General features: G+C 39.6%; 3 protein-coding genes across 5 annotated transcripts; 2 read left to right on the top strand and 1 right to left on the bottom strand.

Moving 5' to 3' along the window:
- The first annotated feature begins 1,047 nt into the window (after window positions 1–1,047).
- gusb (glucuronidase, beta) lies at window positions 1,048–7,409 on the top strand. The gene is made up of 12 exons (XM_068330508.1): window positions 1,048–1,282; window positions 1,527–1,712; window positions 1,808–1,989; window positions 2,271–2,413; window positions 2,514–2,701; window positions 2,790–2,927; window positions 3,110–3,288; window positions 3,950–4,096; window positions 4,553–4,637; window positions 5,191–5,367; window positions 5,534–5,669; window positions 6,530–7,409. Exons 1-12 carry the CDS (start codon window positions 1,091–1,093, stop codon window positions 6,718–6,720), a joined length of 1,944 nt encoding a protein of 647 aa, XP_068186609.1. The 5' UTR covers window positions 1,048–1,090; the 3' UTR covers window positions 6,721–7,409.
- Window positions 7,410–7,564: 155 nt separating this feature from the next.
- On the top strand, window positions 7,565–20,731 carry znhit3 (zinc finger, HIT-type containing 3). 3 transcript variants are annotated; one of them, XM_068330511.1, is made up of 6 exons: window positions 7,565–7,744; window positions 10,277–10,378; window positions 19,474–19,505; window positions 19,630–19,695; window positions 20,108–20,185; window positions 20,373–20,731. In XM_068330511.1, exons 1-6 carry the CDS (start codon window positions 7,734–7,736, stop codon window positions 20,573–20,575), a joined length of 492 nt encoding a protein of 163 aa, XP_068186612.1. In that variant the 5' UTR covers window positions 7,565–7,733; the 3' UTR covers window positions 20,576–20,731. The 3 variants fall into 3 exon arrangements, with proteins under 3 accessions (XP_068186612.1, XP_068186611.1, XP_068186613.1); XM_068330510.1 differs by lacking the exon at window positions 7,565–7,744 and having other exon boundaries at window positions 7,764–10,378; XM_068330512.1 differs by lacking the exons at window positions 7,565–7,744; window positions 10,277–10,378 and adding an exon at window positions 19,156–19,288.
- Window positions 10,376–16,680, bottom strand: vkorc1l1 (vitamin K epoxide reductase complex, subunit 1-like 1). Its single transcript, XM_068330509.1, has 3 exons — window positions 16,325–16,680; window positions 13,555–13,664; window positions 10,376–12,275 (listed from the first exon to the last, which is right to left on the bottom strand). Exons 1-3 carry the CDS (start codon window positions 16,663–16,665, stop codon window positions 12,049–12,051), a joined length of 678 nt encoding a protein of 225 aa, XP_068186610.1. The 5' UTR covers window positions 16,666–16,680; the 3' UTR covers window positions 10,376–12,048.
- Window positions 20,732–20,771: the final 40 nt, after the last annotated feature.

Below are 20,771 nucleotides of genomic sequence, written 5' to 3' on the forward strand. Positions count from 1 at the left end.
TTGCCTTAGATGTTCAGTCAGTTTGACTTTTTCTGTGTCAAATGGTATAAATTTAGTGATTACAAAAAAAATAATAAAATGAATCCAGCATGGAAATTGGTTGACTTGACATCAATGTCTCAAAGAGTCTTGGGAACAGAATTCTGACCTGAGCAAAGTGAAATTTCATGAGGCCTCGTCCTCTAGAATAAACAAAATGGCACACATAAGTCAGAATTAAAAGAAAGAACATGAATAAACTCATCCCTTTTTTTAAGTCCACTAGTCTCCATGGAGCGTGTCCCTGTGGGACATCAGTTTGACATCTGTCTCTCTTTGTCATACACACACACACACACACACACACACACACACACACACACACACACACACACACACACACACACACACACACACACAGACAGACAGACAGACAGACAGACAGACAGACAGACAGACAGACAGACAGACAGACAGACAGACAGACAGACAGACAGACAGACAGACAGACAGACAGACAGACAGACAGATAGATAGATAGATAGATAGATAGATAGATAGATAGATAGATAGATAGATAGATAGATAGATAGATAGATAGATAGATAGATAGATAGATAGATAGATAGATAGATAGATAAACTAAACTGGAAATGAATTCGAGGCCATGTGTTAAAATATATGAACCTCTGGCGCCATCTAGTGTCGCTTATTAAACGTTGCATTACTGAAAAGTGTTACAGTACTTAGACGTTTTGTTTTTTGGCTTCGGTAACTCTGTTACTCAGCTTGACGAAGACAAAAGCGCGATTTTATTCTTCATTAGAAATTCGAAGAAAAAAATTATCGGAAAATAATGCTTAAAAAATTAATTAGTATATTCACGCTCGATTCATACAACTTAAATTTGGTGTCATTGTGACTTCTTCGCCTATAATTTAATAGTCTACTGTAAAATCAACCCACTTCTGAATTTACAACTTTCCCGAAGTCGTAAACGCACCACCAAAGAGAGCCGCGCGGCGGTCACGTGACCCCTCACTGGCTCATGTGATTTGATCAGTGAGGAAGTGGAGGAGCGCAGTCTTGAGTCACACGGGAGAGCTGCGGGATGTGGCGTTTGCTGTGCACGTTCGCGGTGCTGGACGCGGTGGTTCCGTTGGATACCGGGATGCTCTTCCCCCGGGAGTCTCCCTCCAGGGAGGTGAAGGAGCTGAACGGCCTGTGGGCCTTCAGAGCCGACATGTCCCCCAACAGGAACCAGGGCTTCGAGGGGGCTTGGTACAAACGTCGCTTGGCGGAGGTAAGATGCTGGACAGCAGCTCTGAGACAAATGACGACTTTTGTGTGTTTTTGTCAGGATGAACTTCAGTAAAAAAAAATAATTAAAAAACAACATGTTTGCCTAAAATGCATCACACGCAGTTTGAATACACACAACAATGCAGGTTGTCAGATTGTCGTTCCAAGCTGACAGGTGGTTGGGTGAGTTCTTACTGACACATATCAGGTCTTTCACACCTGACGTCGTTCTCCCCACTCCCTAGACTGGTCCGGTGATTGACATGCCAGTTCCTGCCAGCTACAATGACGTCACTCAAGACCACATGTTGAGAGACTTCATCGGTTGGGTGTGGTACGAACGAGAGGTGATGGTTCCTGCACGCTGGATCACTGACACAGAAACAAGGGTGGTTCTCAGGGTTGGGAGTGCTCACTATTATTCCATAGTGGTGAGTATCTACTCCTATCCGCTCTGATTGGTGTTCAAAACACCGAGTCCGTCATTGTTTCTGTGACATTCATTGTGATTCGTCTGGTTTAACAGTGGGTGAACGGGGTGCAAGTGATGGTGCACGAAGGTGGTCATCTTCCCTTTGAGGCTGAAATCGGAAGTGTCATCCGCAGAGACCCAACAACGCCGTGCAGAATCACCATAGCGGTGAACAACACTCTGACTCTGGAGACTCTTCCTCCAGGAACAATCCAGCACATGGACGACCCTGACAAGTAACTGTTTTTTAAATAAACGCTGATTTGATACTTAAATTGTTGCCTGTGCATCATCAAACCAGACTATGGTTCGCTTTGATTAACGTGTGAAAAACTTGATAAGTCTTGAGAATATTGCAGCTAAGAAATGTGGTGAAAAGAGGAGGCAAACATTTCCCTTTGACTTGTTTAATTGGTTTTTCACTTATTCCCACTGATTGAACAGATGTTATTCCTTATTGTAAATTTTTCTAGTTTTGATGGGCTCAGATGATGAGGAAAATGAAACTGCTCCACAGGTATCCTCAGGGTTTCTTTGTGCAGAACATGAACTTTGATTTCTTCAACTATGCTGGCTTACATCGTTCCGTGCTGCTGTACACGACTCCTAAGGTTTACGTGGATGACATCACCGTGGTCACGGACGTCTTGAATAAGACCGGTAATGCACAATTCGAAATCATCGAAGCATTTGAGATAAAAAAATAATTGCAGCAGCGTTAAGACATAATTTTCTGTTCTGTTTTCAATTTTATTCCCAGGTGTGGTCAAATACAGCATTTCAGTCGGAGGCGGCGCCGCTGCTGGCCTGAAGGTCACTTTAAGGGACAAAGATGGCCACGCTGTAGCTGCCTCCAGCAGATTGTCTGGATCGCTCAGCGTTGCAGACGCCAAGCTGTGGTGGCCCTATCTGATGCACGAGAATCCAGGTTATCTTTACTCTCTGGAGGTGAGAAGGCGTGTGCAGCTGATTTAAAAAGGATTTTTTTTTCTAAATATCATCTGTGAACATTCTTAGTCTGCGCCTCCATATGTAGGTTCGATTAATGGCAAGCGATGAGGACGTCTACACTCTCCCGGTGGGAATCCGCACAGTCAAAGTTACCAGCACTCAGTTTCTCATCAACAGCAAGCCGTTCTATTTCCACGGAGTCAACAAGCACGAGGACTCTGATGTGAGTACCACCAGAGGGAAGCAGAAACCTTCTAATGCTCCCAGCTTTGAGCAGCACATCTGTTCGAAGGGTCACATCAAAAGGCGCTTCTGTTCTGAGATCCTGCAGCTCATAAATTTGTCAATCTGGGCTTCAGATCCAGTTCAATCCTCCCAGGTTTCTGGTCTTTTTTTCTTCTTTAGATCAGAGGTAAAGGCTTCGACTGGCCCCTGATCGTCAAAGACTTCAACTTACTGAAGTGGTTGGGGGCCAACTCATTCCGCACCAGCCACTACCCCTACGCTGAGGAGATCCTCCAGATGTGTGACCGCCACGGTATCGTGGTGATAGACGAGTGCCCGGGTGTGGGCATCAAAGATATGTGAGTGTCTCTGTGGCGTCTGGTTGTGCTGGGAGGAGCAAAGTGTGCCCCAAGTGCTGGCGGAAATGCACACTACACACACTCACAGGCAATAACCACAAAAGTCTGCAAAGGAAGGGCTGAACTTTCTCTTGAATTGTGCACATTCTCCACAGCGTATTGAGAATAAAGTATTTATAATAATTGGAGGTTGGGATTGAGATTAAAATCTAATTGCCTCATAAAACATTCACCAAACAATTTCTGTCAAAAGTAGAAAGGAAAGGAGAATCTCTTGAGCGCATTAGGAACTTGAATATTGGGGCATTCATTTTAGACAACGGACTGTATTCCCCCCGTCTGTCTCCTTGGTAACCTTAGAAAATACCCCCATGATTTGACTCGGGATGCTTCACATCAGTTTTAGCTGGACATTTTAGAGCTCTATTAAGTGAGCTACACTGGATTCATATTGAGATATTTAAGTACGGGCAAGTGAGAATTCTTATAAGATACGTGTGAACAACTGCAAACATCTCCTCCCAAGGTTTGGAATTAAAAGCGATGTGAATTCAGACAGATAAATCTTTGTGGAATGCTTTAGGCGTGTTGTGTTAATCTGGAGCCGTTGATGATCACCTGAAACAATCTGTTGTGCTTTCCTTTGTGTTCACCAACATAGTCGCAGCTTTGGTAAAGCCTCTATGAACCACCATCTGATCGTCATGGAAGAGCTTGTTCGTCGAGACAAGAACCATCCCTCTGTGGTCATGTGGTCGGTAGCCAATGAGCCGGCTTCAGCGATGCCCCCTGCTGGGTTGTATTTCCAGTGAGTGCTGCTCATTTAGTTTAGAGAATTGATCCAGACTGTTGACTGCAGCTTCATCTGTCATTTATCTGGGAGTTAAGGTCCTGGGGCTACCCCTTTTTAAAAAAAATTTTTATAGACACAGACCAGAACTGGATAACCATGACGATCAAGAAAGTTTTGAGTGTATTTGAGGGAGGAATAGTAGCTTGTCAGTCAAAGCCTCTCCCTGTTCTGTGGAATGCAGTAATTATGTAACCGTCCTGAACGCTAGCTTGAATGCCTGGACTCGCCGGCTGACGCCCAACCTGCTCCACTACTCTACCTGTCAGGGATAACAAATCAAATCAGAGGTCCTTCATTAACCCTGAAAGAGGAGGTGGGGTAGTGAAAGTGGGAGGGACGGCCAAACTTAAAATGTAAGCTCCCACATTTTTGTCATTAATTTTACTTATTATTATTTTGTCCTTCCCACAGAACTGTGATAGAACACACCCGATCCCTGGACCCTACCCGTCCTGTCACTTTCGTCACACACACTGATTATTCCAGGGACAGAGGGGTGAGTTTTTACACGACTCACTCAAACGTCAGTAACACAACAATTTTGAATGATTTGATGCGTTAGTAGAAATTACTGTATAGTTTATGGCTATAAATTGATGCAAATATGTATGTATAATATAAAATTGCGCCTGCGTTTGGATATTTTGAATTTCCAGAGATTTGAATTTTAAGCACTTATAAAATTTACGTATCTTTGCATATCTAAATATGTATTCTTTTATAAATATTCTGTTTGCTGCAGCTGACATTTTACTAACCACTAATGAAAGTTTAAGGGTTTAATGTGAGGCTTTTGTGGAAAATGATATTAGTACCTTCACTTGGCAAAGCCACAACCCTTTTAAGGCATTTTATATGATGAAAACCAGTCTTTATCTTCAGTCAGTGTCGTCTAATCACAGGACAGTCAAAAAATGATAAATTTCATCCTTTAATAGGGCTTTTAAAAAAATCCTGCAATCAGTTTTATCTTTTATAAAGAAATCCCTGGTGAGAGAACTGAAGAAGAATTCCTCTGCATGACATTCTCTTTTCTGCTGCCTCTATAGGCTCCGTTTGTGGATGTTATCTGTGTGAACAGTTACTTCTCCTGGTACCACGATCCAGGCTACCTGGAGGTCATCCCCATACAGCTCAACACACAGTTTGAGAACTGGTATAAAACCTACCAGAAGCCCATCATCCAGAGTGAATACGGGGCGGGGGCGGTGGCTGGACTTCACAGTGTAAGAATCCACACTCATGCATATCCTGTTATCAAACTGTAGCGCACCAGAAATTATATGAACATCCTTTCATTGTTGCATATAAAGGCTGTGAGGAATCTCAGAATACTCAAACACTAAGTGTATGTTCGTGTCACATTTAAGACGCTTTCTCTTCACACTTCAGGATCCACCCTTGATGTTTACTGAAGAGTACCAGAAAGCCGTCCTGATGAAATACCACCAAGTGTTTGACCAGAAGAGAAAGGAGTACGTCATCGGGGAACTCATCTGGAATTTTGCAGACTTCATGACTGCACAAGGTAGAGCAGACGTAGTAACACTTAACACTATATAAGATTAACTTCAGTCAGCCTACATGTTTCAGTCTGTCCCACTAGTGTCCAGGTGTTACATTAAAACACAGCTCACACCGCACGAAACATGTACTCATATGGGAAACATATGTGTGCCAACGACATGACCCGACTTGTCGGTGCAAAGTTGGTACGAGCAGGATTCTTGAGGAACCCGCTTTAGTTTCAGCATTAATAATCCTGGTTTGAAGGTGTAGTTCAAGATCCACACAGGAACCTAAACCAACCGGCTTTAATGTTAGAATAATCCGGAATAAAATTAAAGTAAAGAAGTATTTCAGGATCATGAAATTGAAAATCTTTGGGCAGCAAAATATTGGATCAAACAATTTAATGACTTATTTTTTACAGATATAGTTGATTATAATATTCATTTATTTACAGATCTGTCCGTCGTTTTTCCTAAATTCAAATGGGAACTATTTAAATTGCTTCACAGACTGGATCCTAGAATAAGTGTGAGTCTCATTTACCTGCAGCTCGGTATTGATTAATGTTAAATGAAGTCTTGTGGTAGGAGTCGGACACACCTCCACAGGTGATCGCCAGCCTGATAGGGTTAGAATGAACAGGTTATAAGAGACTCTTTTGCATGTACAGTAAATTTACAAAATGACAACATTTTGTGAATTTAAATGATATATATATTCAAATATTTATGGTATGAAAAGATCTATACCTCAGATATCTCCCAAAGCCTCAGATGGGTTTGCATTAATAAAACGATCCTTTCGGTGGTTGATGGATCCGCCTCTTGTTCTGCCCTCTTTTCACATGGTTTTCGTCGGTCCTGCTTGTGTCTGCAGGTATCACCCGGGTGGTGGGGAACAAGAAGGGAGTTTTCACCAGGCAGAGGCAGCCCAAAGCTGCAGCCTTTGTCCTGAGGGACCGGTACTGGAGACTGACAGAGGAGATGATCAAAACACCCTCGTGGACTCAGTACCACTGCTCTCACTGGCCTCAGCCTGTCAGGAGTGCTGGTCCAACACAGTCGTGATCCCATATCAGCACTGGGATGATTCAGTCTACTGGATCACTTATAAAACACCCTTTATCTGTGTTTGTCCTGTCGTCTGCAAGCTTGCAATCAGATTAATCTGGGGTATTTTGATCAATTATTACGTCGCTAAAAAAAATAGCCTTAAGTGCCTAAACAGTGTTGTATATTTATATCAGTCAAAAATTGTTTATTTGGGATTTCCTTGGTTTAATGGTTACAGGATATTATAATTACAGCTATGGGAGGTTGTGGTTTCCTTTTTTTTTTTCATGAAAAATCTGATCGAAACCTCATCAGTGATTGACATTCATCCAGTCAGGTGATAAGAATCACAAGTCACCTGATCAGCTCCAGTCTTATCTTTCTTCCCCCAAAAATGTCTTTAATAATTTTTTTAAAAAAAATATTTCCAATTTATTATTCATAGCTGTGTTGATTGCAAGGAAGAATGGTTAATCGTTTATTTATATTCGTGACATTCCCAAGAATATATCAGGTCCAAACATGTACTTAATATGTAAACATTCTTTTAACAATTCTTGCTGGTTTTAGAATTTCTTTGGTATTTTTATAACTCGTTTTTTATAGCTGTTTGTTGTTTTTTTTACAAATTAAAGTCAACATACAAGATAAAGCTGTGACTGTCACAAGAGCAATAAAAATGTCATTTGGACACGGCTGGAGAATGTTGGTTGGCAGGAAATGTTTTCAGCAAACTTCTTGAAACAAGCCAACAAATCCAATAAACAATGTGTCAGATCTGATGTTGGGTTCATTGATGGATGAGAATCAGCCAGTTAAAACTGAAGACTGTTTATTTTAATAAATTATCTTTGCTTATCAAAAAGGATAAATGAAAGTTTTAACCGGACTTTTTGTGTTTCACTCCTTAAATCTTATTTAGCCTCCAGTGTGAAGCTTAACACTCACGATGCTGTTGATATGGGATCTTTGAAGAAGAAAAAAAACTGGTCCCAGCAGAGCCCGTTTGATGTGGTGGTGATGAGATTATGGGAACAAGGTCTGTCAGTCTTGATTAGTTTCTGAAGCACCAACAGAAAACAAAATTTTCCATCACATATTTTCCTACACATAACAATGTTCTAAAGTTGTGTGTGTGAGAGGTGGTTGTTTGTTTGTTTCCATGGTTACAAGTTCTATGCCTGAGGGTCTCCAGAGCGCATCTCAAAAACTTTTTTTTTTTTTTAAGGGAACTAATAATCTCACGTACCAGAGAGACGTCTTGTCATGCAAATTTTATGTATTTTATTTTTGAAAATCAAAGATTCTGCCACGAACTCAGTCTTTCACTGCTACTTCATGTGGAACAAAACTCGACAAGCTGGTTTATTAACCTGGTGAGGATTCTTCCAGGATGAAACTTTTTGATTTTCAGGCTCTCAGACATAGACCCATAACTTATTAGAAAAATTACATCTGAATAAAAATCAGTTAATTGTAGATAAGACTATCAATTTCTGCAACAGTAAAGACCGAGAGGCTGCAAATGAGCACCAGAAACAAAGATAAATGTGATAACTATGATACCTTGGTAATACCGCTGAAGCATCAGATTCAGTTTAGAATTGATTTTTTTCTTCTTCAAGCACCGTTTAATTTCATTCAAACAATTTAAAGTGACAGGTGGTTTCAGAGGGAATGTTTTAATGGTAGATCATTTCCACATTACAACGATACACTTAAAAATGTTCTCACGTCGACCTTTTTTTTTTTCCACAGTTTTCCCTTAAAAGTAAGATGGATTTAAACAGATTTTTTGCACCCTCCTGCCATTCATGTAACACTTTTCCATGTAAGAAAATACAGCATTTTAAAACATATTTGGCAATACAGAAACAAACCCAGTTAAGTTTTCCTCCACACAGAAATGTAATCAAGATTGACACATGAATTCCTAGCCCTCCGAACCTTCAACGTTGTTAACTAATATAACCCAGATGGTTAACAGTCTATACACCTAAAGGGCAAAAGTAATGACGATAAAAGAACAATACAATCATGTAGTTTAAACAGGGTGTGTTCTCAGCTGACAAACACGTCCTAGCTAGACAAAAAAAATAATTTATTGGAGATCAGGAACCAAAACTGCCGATTTGACAGGGCTTTGTCTGAATGGATGATTGCACCGATGCTGGAAATCAAATCTTTGGGAATTACCAATTATTACATTTTGAGGAAGGCAAGCAGGAGTGCCTGTTTTTAAAAAAAATAAAAAATAAAAAAAAATTCCAAGGCTATGACTGTTGCTTGTCTTTGGCTCATGGCCTAGTGATCAAACAGAAGGCACTTTTGTTGGCGTTGATGTCTCTATCATGGCAGTTTTACCTCAGGGCTTAAATGAGTATTAGTGAATCTTACGTTTTAACGTTCAATCACACAAATGTGTACGTTTTGCCCACCATGCTCTTTAAAATTCTTTGACTCGACATCTCAATTCCATGCCTGTTCCTTTTCAGCAACACATTGTCATGAACGTCATAGGCCACCTACTTTTCACCGGTCAGCTCTAGGGTCAATATTCACCGGACCCATAATTGTTGCCACAAAAAAACCCAGCATGTTCTCCCTGTGTAGTAAATCCATTCCACTCGTCCGTATTTTTCCTTCCCAGGAAATAAAATATTAAACCATGTGGTTGATGATTTTATGTTGAGATGAATAAGAACCAAATGTAAGCCCACCAAGGCGATGCACCTTACAGATGGGCTGCTAAGAAACGATCACACATTTAAATTGATCTGCAGTGGAGTTTGTTAAAAAGGACTCATTTTAGTGCTGCGCTTTAACTACCAATCATGTCAACGTGTGACAACTAACCATTTTCCAAAGCGAGTCGTAGTGTTTCAATTCATTCCTCTTCCACTTGGTTTGTGCTCTTGTTCTCTGAGTGGCGGGAAAGTCAAATCAGCTCGCAAGGATTTGAAATCTGATTAAAGGAGTAACAGTATGTGTGATAAAGTTTAATGTCTTGAAGGGGGAGACGGGTTAGAGAGAAGTGTGTACCGTACCTCCGCTGCAGAGATAACCCACTACTAGAACAGACTGCACGGTCAGGGATTGAGTTGCACTATGGGTAATACTGCTGCACTGGTTTGACGAGGGGAAACAAGGAGGGGAGAAAAAAAGATGGCATCTATGTTTAAAAAGATGCTAAAGGAGTGCAACGCCAGCACAAGAAGGCCACTCTCAGGTTTTCCACCACAGTGGAACCAAAGTAGTTTGGGCTCGTTGGGCTTTGGAAAATGGTTAACAGCTTACAAACAATTAAGGTAGCAAACCTGTTCAAACATGCATGATGAGACAATTTTTGACAACATGATGAAAAATTCCCATTTACACACACACACACACACACACACACACAACTGATGATGTCATATGTTACCAGAGGAAGCAATCCTTCCTGACGGTCACCATCAATGCATCGACATACCTCACGAAAAACTGTCGAGGAGAACTTGGAATTCCTTTTAATGTGAAAAGAAATGGAGACAAGCTGGTGTAACGCCACTGATCGATCACATCTTTGCAGGTATTACTGTGAATGTTCTAGATCTTTGCCGGTGGAAGATTGTCCAATCAGTGGCCGTGGGATGCTCGAAGCCAGGAGAAAAGAGCGTCATGCATCCGACAAGTGAGTGGAAACAGGGTGAGGGGGAGAGAATGGCCCTACTCTGTCAATGGTCGCCTTCTCCATAGTAGGATCTGTCTGCACGAACCCTACTATGTTAGCTCAACCACAGGTCATTAAAGAAAACCCATCAGCAAACAGCACATGGTCCCCCGGCTGGCACAGACATCTGAAGAACTTCACATTATGTCTCGACTCGTCTTACAGAATCTTTGTTCGGCTTCACTGAGCGTGACCCTCTCCACTTTCTGCTCACATCCTGCCAATGGGCTGTAACTCAGCTGGGCAAGAGCGCTATTACTGTTCAAGTGACATCAAAGTCATACAAACCCGACAACGAACAAAAGCCAGATGAGCATCCAAGTAATCGGTCTAACCTTGAGTGGACAATCACAGTGTAGCAGCCTTCGCTACCTCGTGACACTGATACTACAGAAACACTTCACTGGTATCTGAATTTACAAAAACATGAGCATAAAAATAATCCCTCGACTCTGAGACAGTAAAACAAGCAAAACTGGTGTTAACATGACATCATGCCACCCCCAAAACGTTTTAAAAAAAACAAAAGTTTCATCACCTTAACACTCCTTTAGGCACATAAGTCTTTACTGGTCTCACTTGAGCGATGGTCAAATATGTGTGTTACTACAAAAATGGTGTCTCTTTGCTAATTCAGTTCCTATAGCTTTACAGACCTGTGTGAGCGGTTACTTTTGAATAAACAGAGAAACACACTCCTCTCTACGCGACATGACTAACCAGGATTAAAAGGAACCGACATCCGACTCCTCTGTGACCTTGATGACTTTTTTTGGTTCCAGATTTAATCACATTTTCTCCCGTTTTTTGTTGTTTTTTCCTGAAGGATTGTGTCATTTAAAACCTCAATCCAGCCTGGAATATTGCTCAGCAGCTATTTACAGAAACACAGGGAAACATATGACTGATCTACACGTGGTTTCTCACATTGCCCTGTTTATTTTTAGTGGTCCTCTTCGAAAAAGAAATGTACTACAAAGTGTAAACATGAAAAAAAAAAATCTGTATGTTAAATCGTTCTCCACCCTACCCCATCCTGCCATTGAGCCTCATCTTCAACCTACAATGACCTACTGAGTGTTTGTCTAATTGTGGGACCCATGTTTATGTTCAGTTTAAGTGCTGATCTGCAGTGCAGTAATAAGTGCAGACCTTTCTAACCATTTCAAGTACACCCCCTTGTTGTCCCATTTGTCTTCTGTGATCCTTTTTGTTCAAGGGAGCTGTCCTCCATCGCTCTGTTCTGTTTCTGCTTGCTCAGGTGGCTGTGTTTCCCCTTTTTACTCTCGCCCACCCACACACACACCCACACACACACACACACACACACACACACAAACAAACACACACACACACCGTCATCTCCTTCCTTAAGTGATTAGAATGTTAAACGAGGGAAAACGAAAATTAAAAAGAAAATCATCGTTCACTTACAGATCCTTCCGTGTTTGCAACACTGAGATGTCAGGCCCAACATTTAAGTTAAATTTCTTCATTTTTTTTTTTTAAACACATAACAATAAACATTGTTTGGAAGCAAGGTCTCCTGGTGGCAAGTCAAATGTTCAGAGGTCACATTTCTTTTTTCGTTGTTTATCATATTCTTTTTTTCCTCCTGGCTCTCAAACAGCTCAGTCTTGCTTGGCCTGAAGCTGCTGCTTCCAGGCTTCGTTCAAGTAAACCAGTCGCTTGTAGTTGAGAATAAAGAGAATGAAGTTCAGTGCATATGTGGTGATGCAGATGATGCAAAGGTCCTTCAGGACAAAGTAGAGGATGTAGCCCAGGTAGAGCGAGCCCATCACTGACAGGATGGATGTCGTCATGAGAATAAGGGCGGCCATTGCACTGACAGTCATTCCTATGAAGAGAAATGCAGACTTAAGACTTTGCTTAAACAAACAACAATTTTTTTTTTAAAAAGAAGAAGAAAGAAAAAGCAACCTGATGAGTCTGCTGTTTCTTCACATTCAGGCGCATGACACTCAGCTTAAATACTGACTAGACTGGTCTGATTATTCTGTCGTCACATGAGGTGAAGCGATAAAGTTCGAGGCACAGTTCCCTCAGTGTTTGTGCTGAAGATATTTCACGATGTTTGAAACAACGCCTGCTACATAACAATTTTTTTTTTTTTAACTTCACTTACTGCTTACTTTGTATCTTCAGGTGAGCAAAACAAAAAAAATCAAATTGTCCTGTGTTGCTAGAAGTCAAGTAATTGAATAGAAGTCCCAGATTTATGAGCTGCAATTTTAAAGTGATACACAGATTGTGTTGAGAATTACAAAAAAAAGACATTTTAAATACTTGGAGAAGTATTTCCACTTTGTTGTATTATTAGTGATACTACCTCTGTTCCACCACCGGGGGCGCCACATAAATGGTAACTCCAGAGAGAGAGCAAAACTTTAGAGCTATGCAAAGCAAAAATGAAGATAAACCTCTGGGACAAACTCTTCCAACAGGTGGAAGAGAATATGCAACCAAAAGGGGGAAAAAGTAAGCTACCGATCATAAACATATTTTAACATCTGTCAACATGGGACAGCATTAGTAACTAAACTTTAACACAAATGATTGCTTCTCTTTGTAGAACAGTGCTACAGGCATTTTGGTCACCTCCTTATCCTGACTGAAATGGACTAATGTCTTATCGCTGCAGTTTGGACAGAAATTAATTGTAATCAGAAAGGCGTTCAAAGAAGCACATAACTCTGCCAAAGGTCTGACTGTTCCTTTTAGTGATATTAAATCCTAATCTAAGTTCTGGCAAGACATGTGCACAATTAAAACGGCTGACCTCAGGGTTCTGTTCAAGTTAGAGCGGCAAACGAATCTAGGGCTTTACATAGATCTAAAACTCACTGAATCCATTTTTGGCAAATGCCTTAACTGGATCCACTGAAAGATAATCCTCCAATCAATGCCTGCAGAAACATAACCTGTTATTTAATATAGACATGACAGTGGTTCAGTTAAATTAAATACTAAAATGTCACACATTTTAGAATATTTATTCTATACATACACTACATAGCATGTTCAAAAGACAGCTATAAGAGGAAATGTGTTGTCAGTTCTAGTTGCTGGAGAAATTTGTCAGTCTTCATAAAATTTTTTTAAAAATGAAGTCTTACCTAATAAAAGCTGGAAGGCATAGAAGACAATCCCGTAGACACTGTTGGGTTGGTTCAGTGCGCTGTCATTTCCAAAAATCGAGCCCAAAAGTCCGAATCCTCGACCCCACCTAAACATGACAAAAGCCCCATCAGAAATAAGGCAGGACAAAACAGGCAAACAAAACAGAATGGATTCCATCTGAGGAAACATTCATTAAAAACAGAACAAAGTCATCAGACAGATCCTCCCAATGTTTGCTTAAAAGGAACATGAAAGGTCACCGGAGATTTTTTTTTGTGTGTTTTATGATTCACAGGGAAGTATTTAAGTCCTCAGAAACATAACTCTGTAAGGAATGATTCTTTTAATTCCTGATTAATCTGCCTCATAATGGTTTTACTTGCAAAATGATGCACGCCAACATGACTGGCATGACAGTAACATAAAATATTTGTGAAATTGTCGCTCTCTCCCTCACCTGTTCAAGAGTCTTCTGATACCTGATACAGTACCTACTTTTTATGTGTCGCGTTCATGAATGTACTACAGCTACCAGGGGGACCTGAAACCACTGCTGAGCACTGATTGGTCACAGAGAATCAAAGCGTCATTACATCATCATTGTGTGACAAGCTTGGGGTTTTTTTTTTTAATCAAAGCTAAGCCACTGCAGTACAACAATTCTTCATTCAGTGGACACAATAATGAAAAATGTCAATATGAGAAAATATAATGTGGTCAAATGAGGAGATGCAGGGTCAGGGAACAGCCTCCCATAACAGAGATCCACATACTGAGAATCAAAAACGGTATTCCACGAGCGTCCCCCATTGTTTCAGTGAGAGTTGGTGACATAAAGACATTAATTTGTATCGGGATACATTGAGGAGATATTATCAACTATCAGCCCCAGATTAGTACCTATCAAAGCAGGGTCAAGTAATGAAACACCTCATTTAAGTTTGGTAGTAGAGTGGGGAGTGTGAAATCTGACAGAAGTCCAGCCAACGCTTCCTCATTCCAACAGACAACACTCAGAAAATGTCATTAAAACTTTTTAAACTACAATGAAAAAAACAATACTGTAAAAACAATTAAAGAAAGTCCCACCAGGCATCTTCTCATAACTCAACTTATTCACTCAGTCTCCAATAACTGTTCAACAGTGCTGCAAAGATTTTAAGTGATTGCTTGCAGCATTTCTTAGAATATTCCTGTCCAGTCTAAGTGAGCATTAGGTGTTAATGAGGGCTGTACTGCAACAACCAGAAAAACAGAGCTTCATTTTATTTCATTCCATTCCTCACAACCACACACCCTGTTATTGTTACAGTAATAATCTTCAAATTTAAAAGTCTCTAGACATGCTGCTGCTTTGAAATTTTAAAAGACAGAGTGCAACATTTTTAAGAAATTCAGCACATTTTTCGCTGAAGCTTATTTTTTTTGTATTCAATCATGCCTTCCCACATAAGAGTCATTCTACCTGCTACCGTAATTTACACTCTGACAAGCTATTGGGTTAGCGATTCAAGACTTTATCTTGAAATGATAAGCATTTGAGAAGGCATGAACAGAAATCCAATTCATCACACGAATGCAACAGGTTGTATCACTAAAGACATGGTCTTGACTTTTTACTCTTCACTTAGGGGGGAAACATCTCATCCTTCACAGTCACCAATAATTTACATACTTTCAGAGATAAATGTGGGACTCAGGTCTGTTCCTCATCCTACAAATATGTAAGGACTTCTTGACTGGTTACATTCCAATTCCTGAACTCTGCTGTGAGTATTTGTTCAGGAACTACAACAACATTGTACATGATTCAGTAGGTGGGGTTACATGTTCTTAATATTTGCATGCCAACAGTAAAGCTGGCATAACAACTATACTGAATGTTTATTTGCAGTTAATGGTGATCAAAGACTATGGACATTATTTTTGATGGGATTTTCTTGCAGGTTTATCTTCGATTATAATGTGTTTATTTCTTCAAAATTGTGCGAGCAGCTTTCTCTGTGGTTGAGAGGTAATCTATTACATAAACAGACTGGACATCATTCAAACCCTCTCCATTGACCTCTGCTGCGCCTTCGGCTAAGCTAAATCTAGGGTCCCAACCTCTGGAGGCTGATAGCTGCCCGGTGACATTAGCACACGTAATGACAGCAACAGAGCAGCCAAAGGCAATTCAAAAACATTTATTCAAAATTAACCAATAATTATCAGAATTGAACAAAGGAACCACCAGGAATCACTTATAGTCAACACAATGAATGACTTCATTCAGAAACACACACAAACGCTAATGTCCAAGCTATCTCAACTTGTGTGCTAAAGTTGGTGTTGCATCTGCGCTACCATGATGTACAAACATAGAAAGAAAACACTAAAATCACTTCATTTAACATTTTTACTTATTATTTATTAAATCGACTTTGTAAACACGCCGACTGAGCTGGGAATACAGCTAGCTGGCTAATAAACACAGCCTTAACGAATGTTAGCTAGCGGTTAGCAAAATTAGCATCGTCCGGCTAGGCTACTGATTTACTTATTTAATGGCAAGCTAAAAGTGAAATTAAATCACACAGGCTAATTAATTTATAATGAGTTGACAGCACAGTGGCAGCGATACTTTGCGGTTGGTCTTTGCGGTAGAGAAGAACAAGCCCGTAAATGTTTACCGAGTGCATTTGACAGTTTGAACCGCGCAGCCCTTCCCATCTCGCCACAATAGCAGACAGCTTTATTGAGCGCTCTTTGCTGAATTCACGTTACCTGGAGCTGAACACTTTAGAGCAGCTGATGGAGCTGCTGACGTCGCACAGAGCCTTAAAACTCGGATCCCGAGCCTTTTCCCGCTCGACGTGAAAGGCATATAGCGATATTAGTATGCCCAACAGGCATACGACGAGCCTAGCTATTCTTTCCCACCGAGGGGTGGACACTCTCAGGACGGGCGCCGCCATCACTCTCTGGCCTAGCTGGAGACACGCATACAGACGCAGCGGGTTCGCCTCTGAGACAGAACTGCGACGTGTATAAGCGTCACACCAAGCCACACCGACAGGGGCGGGCCGCTGTCCGTGGAATACAACAGACAGGAGACATGGCTGCATTCATTATTCCTATCTTTATTTCGTCATATAAAATTACGATAACACGTGAATGCAACATGCGTTGCGGTTTGTTGGATTAATGAATACATTAGCCGAGTCAGCAGAAACAGTCTCACAATTTGGGACTGTAAACCATATTCAAAATAACCAGGCTGTTTATAGCATCAAATTTGGATGTCTATATTTCTATATTCAAACTAATTTAAGTAAATAATGGTCTCTAAAATGTATTCCCTGTCAACATAATGGCGAGACAGCATGATCAATATTAATTTGATATTAACGTCATGATAAATATAAAGGGCAACACACTTATGCAAAACAAAAAATAACACATGAACATCTGATGTGAAATAACAGAACGCGTCAGATATGTCAATATTTCCAAAACAGCCGGCCTAGTTAAAAGTACTTCCTGTTCGCGGAGCAGCCACGGTCACGTGACCTGCCGTATATAAACACAGGGTGACATCATCTGTTTACTCGCTCTGAGACTCAGCTGGTGGAAGAGCAAAACTGCGGCGGTCCGTTTCCATTTCCAGATGGCAGATATGGAAAGATTCATTTCTTTTGAGGAAGATCATTACGATCAATATGATTATTACAATCTAGTGGAATACTCGTGCCACGCCAGCGGCAAAGGGAGAACCAAGAGAGAGATGGAAATGAACACCAATCGTCACTGCCCCGCGGGACACGAGAGGAAAATAGCAGAAAAATTTCACAACAGCGAAATGAAACGCAAAAGAACGAAGAGTGCGTCGTCTTGATGATCTTCCTCGATATGTACAGGTGAATATCGTGTATAGTTTTCAAATATTGGTTAAACATTTTTTGTGAATTTCGTTTTTTAAGATTCGGCCTCCGGGCTGAAAAAAAACAAACCCTCTTCCTACTTTGATGTGTACACAAACAATCACATGCTGCAGATTGGTCAAGTTTTCACTCCGAATTTAACAACATTAATGATCATTTAAATTATTCCTTTTAATGTTCATTTGTGTTTTTTCGCATCAATTAGATTAGCATGAAACTGAACTTCTACTGAACGTCTCATTCTAGAACTTCTATTTTTATCAAAATAAGATCTAAGCTTACTGACAGATATAACTTCAAAATTGGAACAGCAGTCACTATAATTCATTCCAACTTGGCTAAGAAACAAACACATAAAATCACTTATTTAATAACAATCAGATATTTTGTCAGTCGTTTTAAGTACATGTTCTTGATTTTGTCAGGTTATAAAATGACAGTCCTCCCAGCTGTACATTGAAGTAGTGGTTTGTTGATAAAAACAATGAAGTGTAATATGACAACATACAATTTCCTCCGGGATTAATAAAGTATCTATCTATCTATCTATCTATCTATCTATCTATCTATCTATCTATCTATCTATCTATCTATCTATCTATCTATCTATCTATCTATGTGCATCAAGAATGGTTGGAGAACTTATTTTTGTCTTACCTTTTTCAGGATAAATGATTCAACACTAGATAATGAGTCAAAGTTCCAGGATATGATTTGTGATGACTGTTTCCTTTCATTTCCATACAGATGCGGACAATATTCTGGATGTTTGATGTTGACATGGCCGAATGTCTCTTCCTTCCCTGACCCAGTGAATGGAATGCTGTGACACCAATCACTCATGAAACGGCTGTCCATTCCATAATGTGCACTGTAACAAGACCTGTTACTCTCGAATTACAGCTGTGCAAGAATAGCATGTGTTACACTCGATAGGTCAGTGTTGTGTAGTTTATAAAATGTGTAGTCATTTCTGTTGATGCTTAAAATGTTCTTTATTTTCATTCAATAAAAATTGATATTAACTAAATCACATTGGATTATTTCTTTTTTAAAGTTCAAAACAGATTATTAATGCAATTTAAATGAGTTTAATGTGACTGGTATAGTTCTATCCTGTTGAATGTGTAAAAGATTTGCAGTACATATGTGCTGTATTTGTGTTGAGTTTATACATGCACCTCTATGTGGTCAATAAAATTTTTTATGAAATATACTTGCTAATTTTTTTACAAAAAACTGACAGACTGGTTGTAATGAGACATGGTTCATGTCAGGAAAGAACTCATCAATTTTTGGAGTGGATCTGGGTTATTGAGTAAATCTATAAATTTTAGGGGGGTTTCTTCCGCTCTTATTAAAATATTAGTACAGAAGGCTTTAAAAGATTTCTGACTTGTACCCATAAAATGCTTGGTTGAGTTTGAATAATCTTTGTAGAGATTTGGAAATTGGCATTAGATTTTGTACAGGATTAAAAGGTAAATAAATAAATATCTTTGACTAAATGAGGACCAAGTAGTAACAATTAAAGCGTCTACGTTCACTGCAAATTATAACTCTATTTTATTTGAATGAGAGGGTCGTAAATATTTAAAGTGCAGGCAAAGTCACGCTCTTAATTTGAAGGATGCTCAACCGGAACTAATAACAAGTACTTCCGTGTCTTCCCATGCCGGCTCTAACTACTTTTCTTGACCAGACTGTTTATTATTTATTAGTTTTTTTTCTCCGTAAAGATGCAGGTCTGTAGTGTATGTAACGAGGAAACTCCGAAATACAGATGTCCATCCTGCAAAATAAGATAGTAAATAATTTTAACTATCTCTACATTGTTTTAAGCTAATGTTCAGTTAGCTTCCACATGGTTTGTTTGGCTAACATGATATACTGTACTTGCTTTTCAAACTTAGACATTATTGTATAACAGATTTCTGTTGCATTTTGGACTTACTAATACTCAATAACAATTTTTCACGTTTATTTTAACAGTTGTTCGCTTGGCTGTTACAAGAGGCACAAAGGTAAATCAGATCGATCTCAGTTTTCCAGTGATGTATGTACTGTATTTGGTGTAGCTAAACTCTGATAAATAATCAGCTGCTGATCAACTTCTGCTGATCCATCATCGAATTTTGTTTCTTGCAGACATTTGCACTCCCTTGGAGCAATCCGCCCCCAATCATTCTGAAGCTAAAGACTACATCAACACTGGTACATAATGTTATTTTGTCAGGTCATCCATGTGGTTCTGATTGTGTGCCGTGTTCTGATCAGTCAGCATAAAGACATAATTGTTGATGCTGGTCAAAATGAACGAAATGGTTGGAAAACTACAAAAATATCCATTGGTTGTTTCTTCATTTCGATTTAATATTTTTTCTTTTCATGCCGTTGTAAATTTGATGTAATCTTATTTTTCATAAGAATTATGAACAGTCCTCTTGATAAAAAGATTTAAAAAAATATAATGGTTAGGGTTAGTTGGTGTGGGGAAAAAAGTAAAGTATGAAAGGTTGACATTTGAGAAGTGGGTGTGGGGACATTTGTATTAACTTGTCATAATCATCCTATAAGTTGATTAGGTGACAAACTTTTAAAATTTTCATGTTTTCCATGAAACCAGAACAATGGAACATTGAGGATCTCCTAAATGAAGAAGATATAACGGATAAAGTGCCTCTTGAGAGACTCCAGCTCTTAGGTATCAATCCAACATGATCTTTACCCACATGTAATCTTTTAGCATTTAGCACTATTGTAAGTTTGTCACATGTCATAAGTGTTTGTATGACTTCCTTCGGGATTAATAAAGTATCTATCTTGACATATAAACTAAGTTTAAACAATGACAGATATGGGTGATACATGTGGTCTTGTTTCATCTACAGGTGTATCCAAAGAGCTCAGAGATCTTCTTTGCAACCCTCATCTCAGACAGTTACTCTGTTCTGTTGATACTGCAGACAACAAATATGATGCAATGAAGGCTGCCATGCAGGAGCCTCTGTTTGTCGAATTTTCAGATCAGTGTTTGAAGGTTGTGGAGCGTGAAGAAAACACATTAATATCTAATGAAGATGATGCATTTTAAAGATGTGTATCACTTTTTTATCAATATTCTGTTTTGGGAAAGAGTGTCTGTGAAATATGTTGGAACCTGCCATGCTGTTAAAGTTTTATTTTTTATAACTTCCTGACCCATTCCTCCTCTTGCTGTAGTATGCATCCAAAGTACAAGTAAATAAAATGTTTGAGGTGAAAGAAAAGTCTACATGAATATTTTCAAA

This window comes from Antennarius striatus, chromosome 13 (genome assembly GCF_040054535.1).
Source record: "Antennarius striatus isolate MH-2024 chromosome 13, ASM4005453v1, whole genome shotgun sequence".
Classification (NCBI taxonomy): domain Eukaryota; kingdom Metazoa; phylum Chordata; class Actinopteri; order Lophiiformes; family Antennariidae; genus Antennarius; species Antennarius striatus.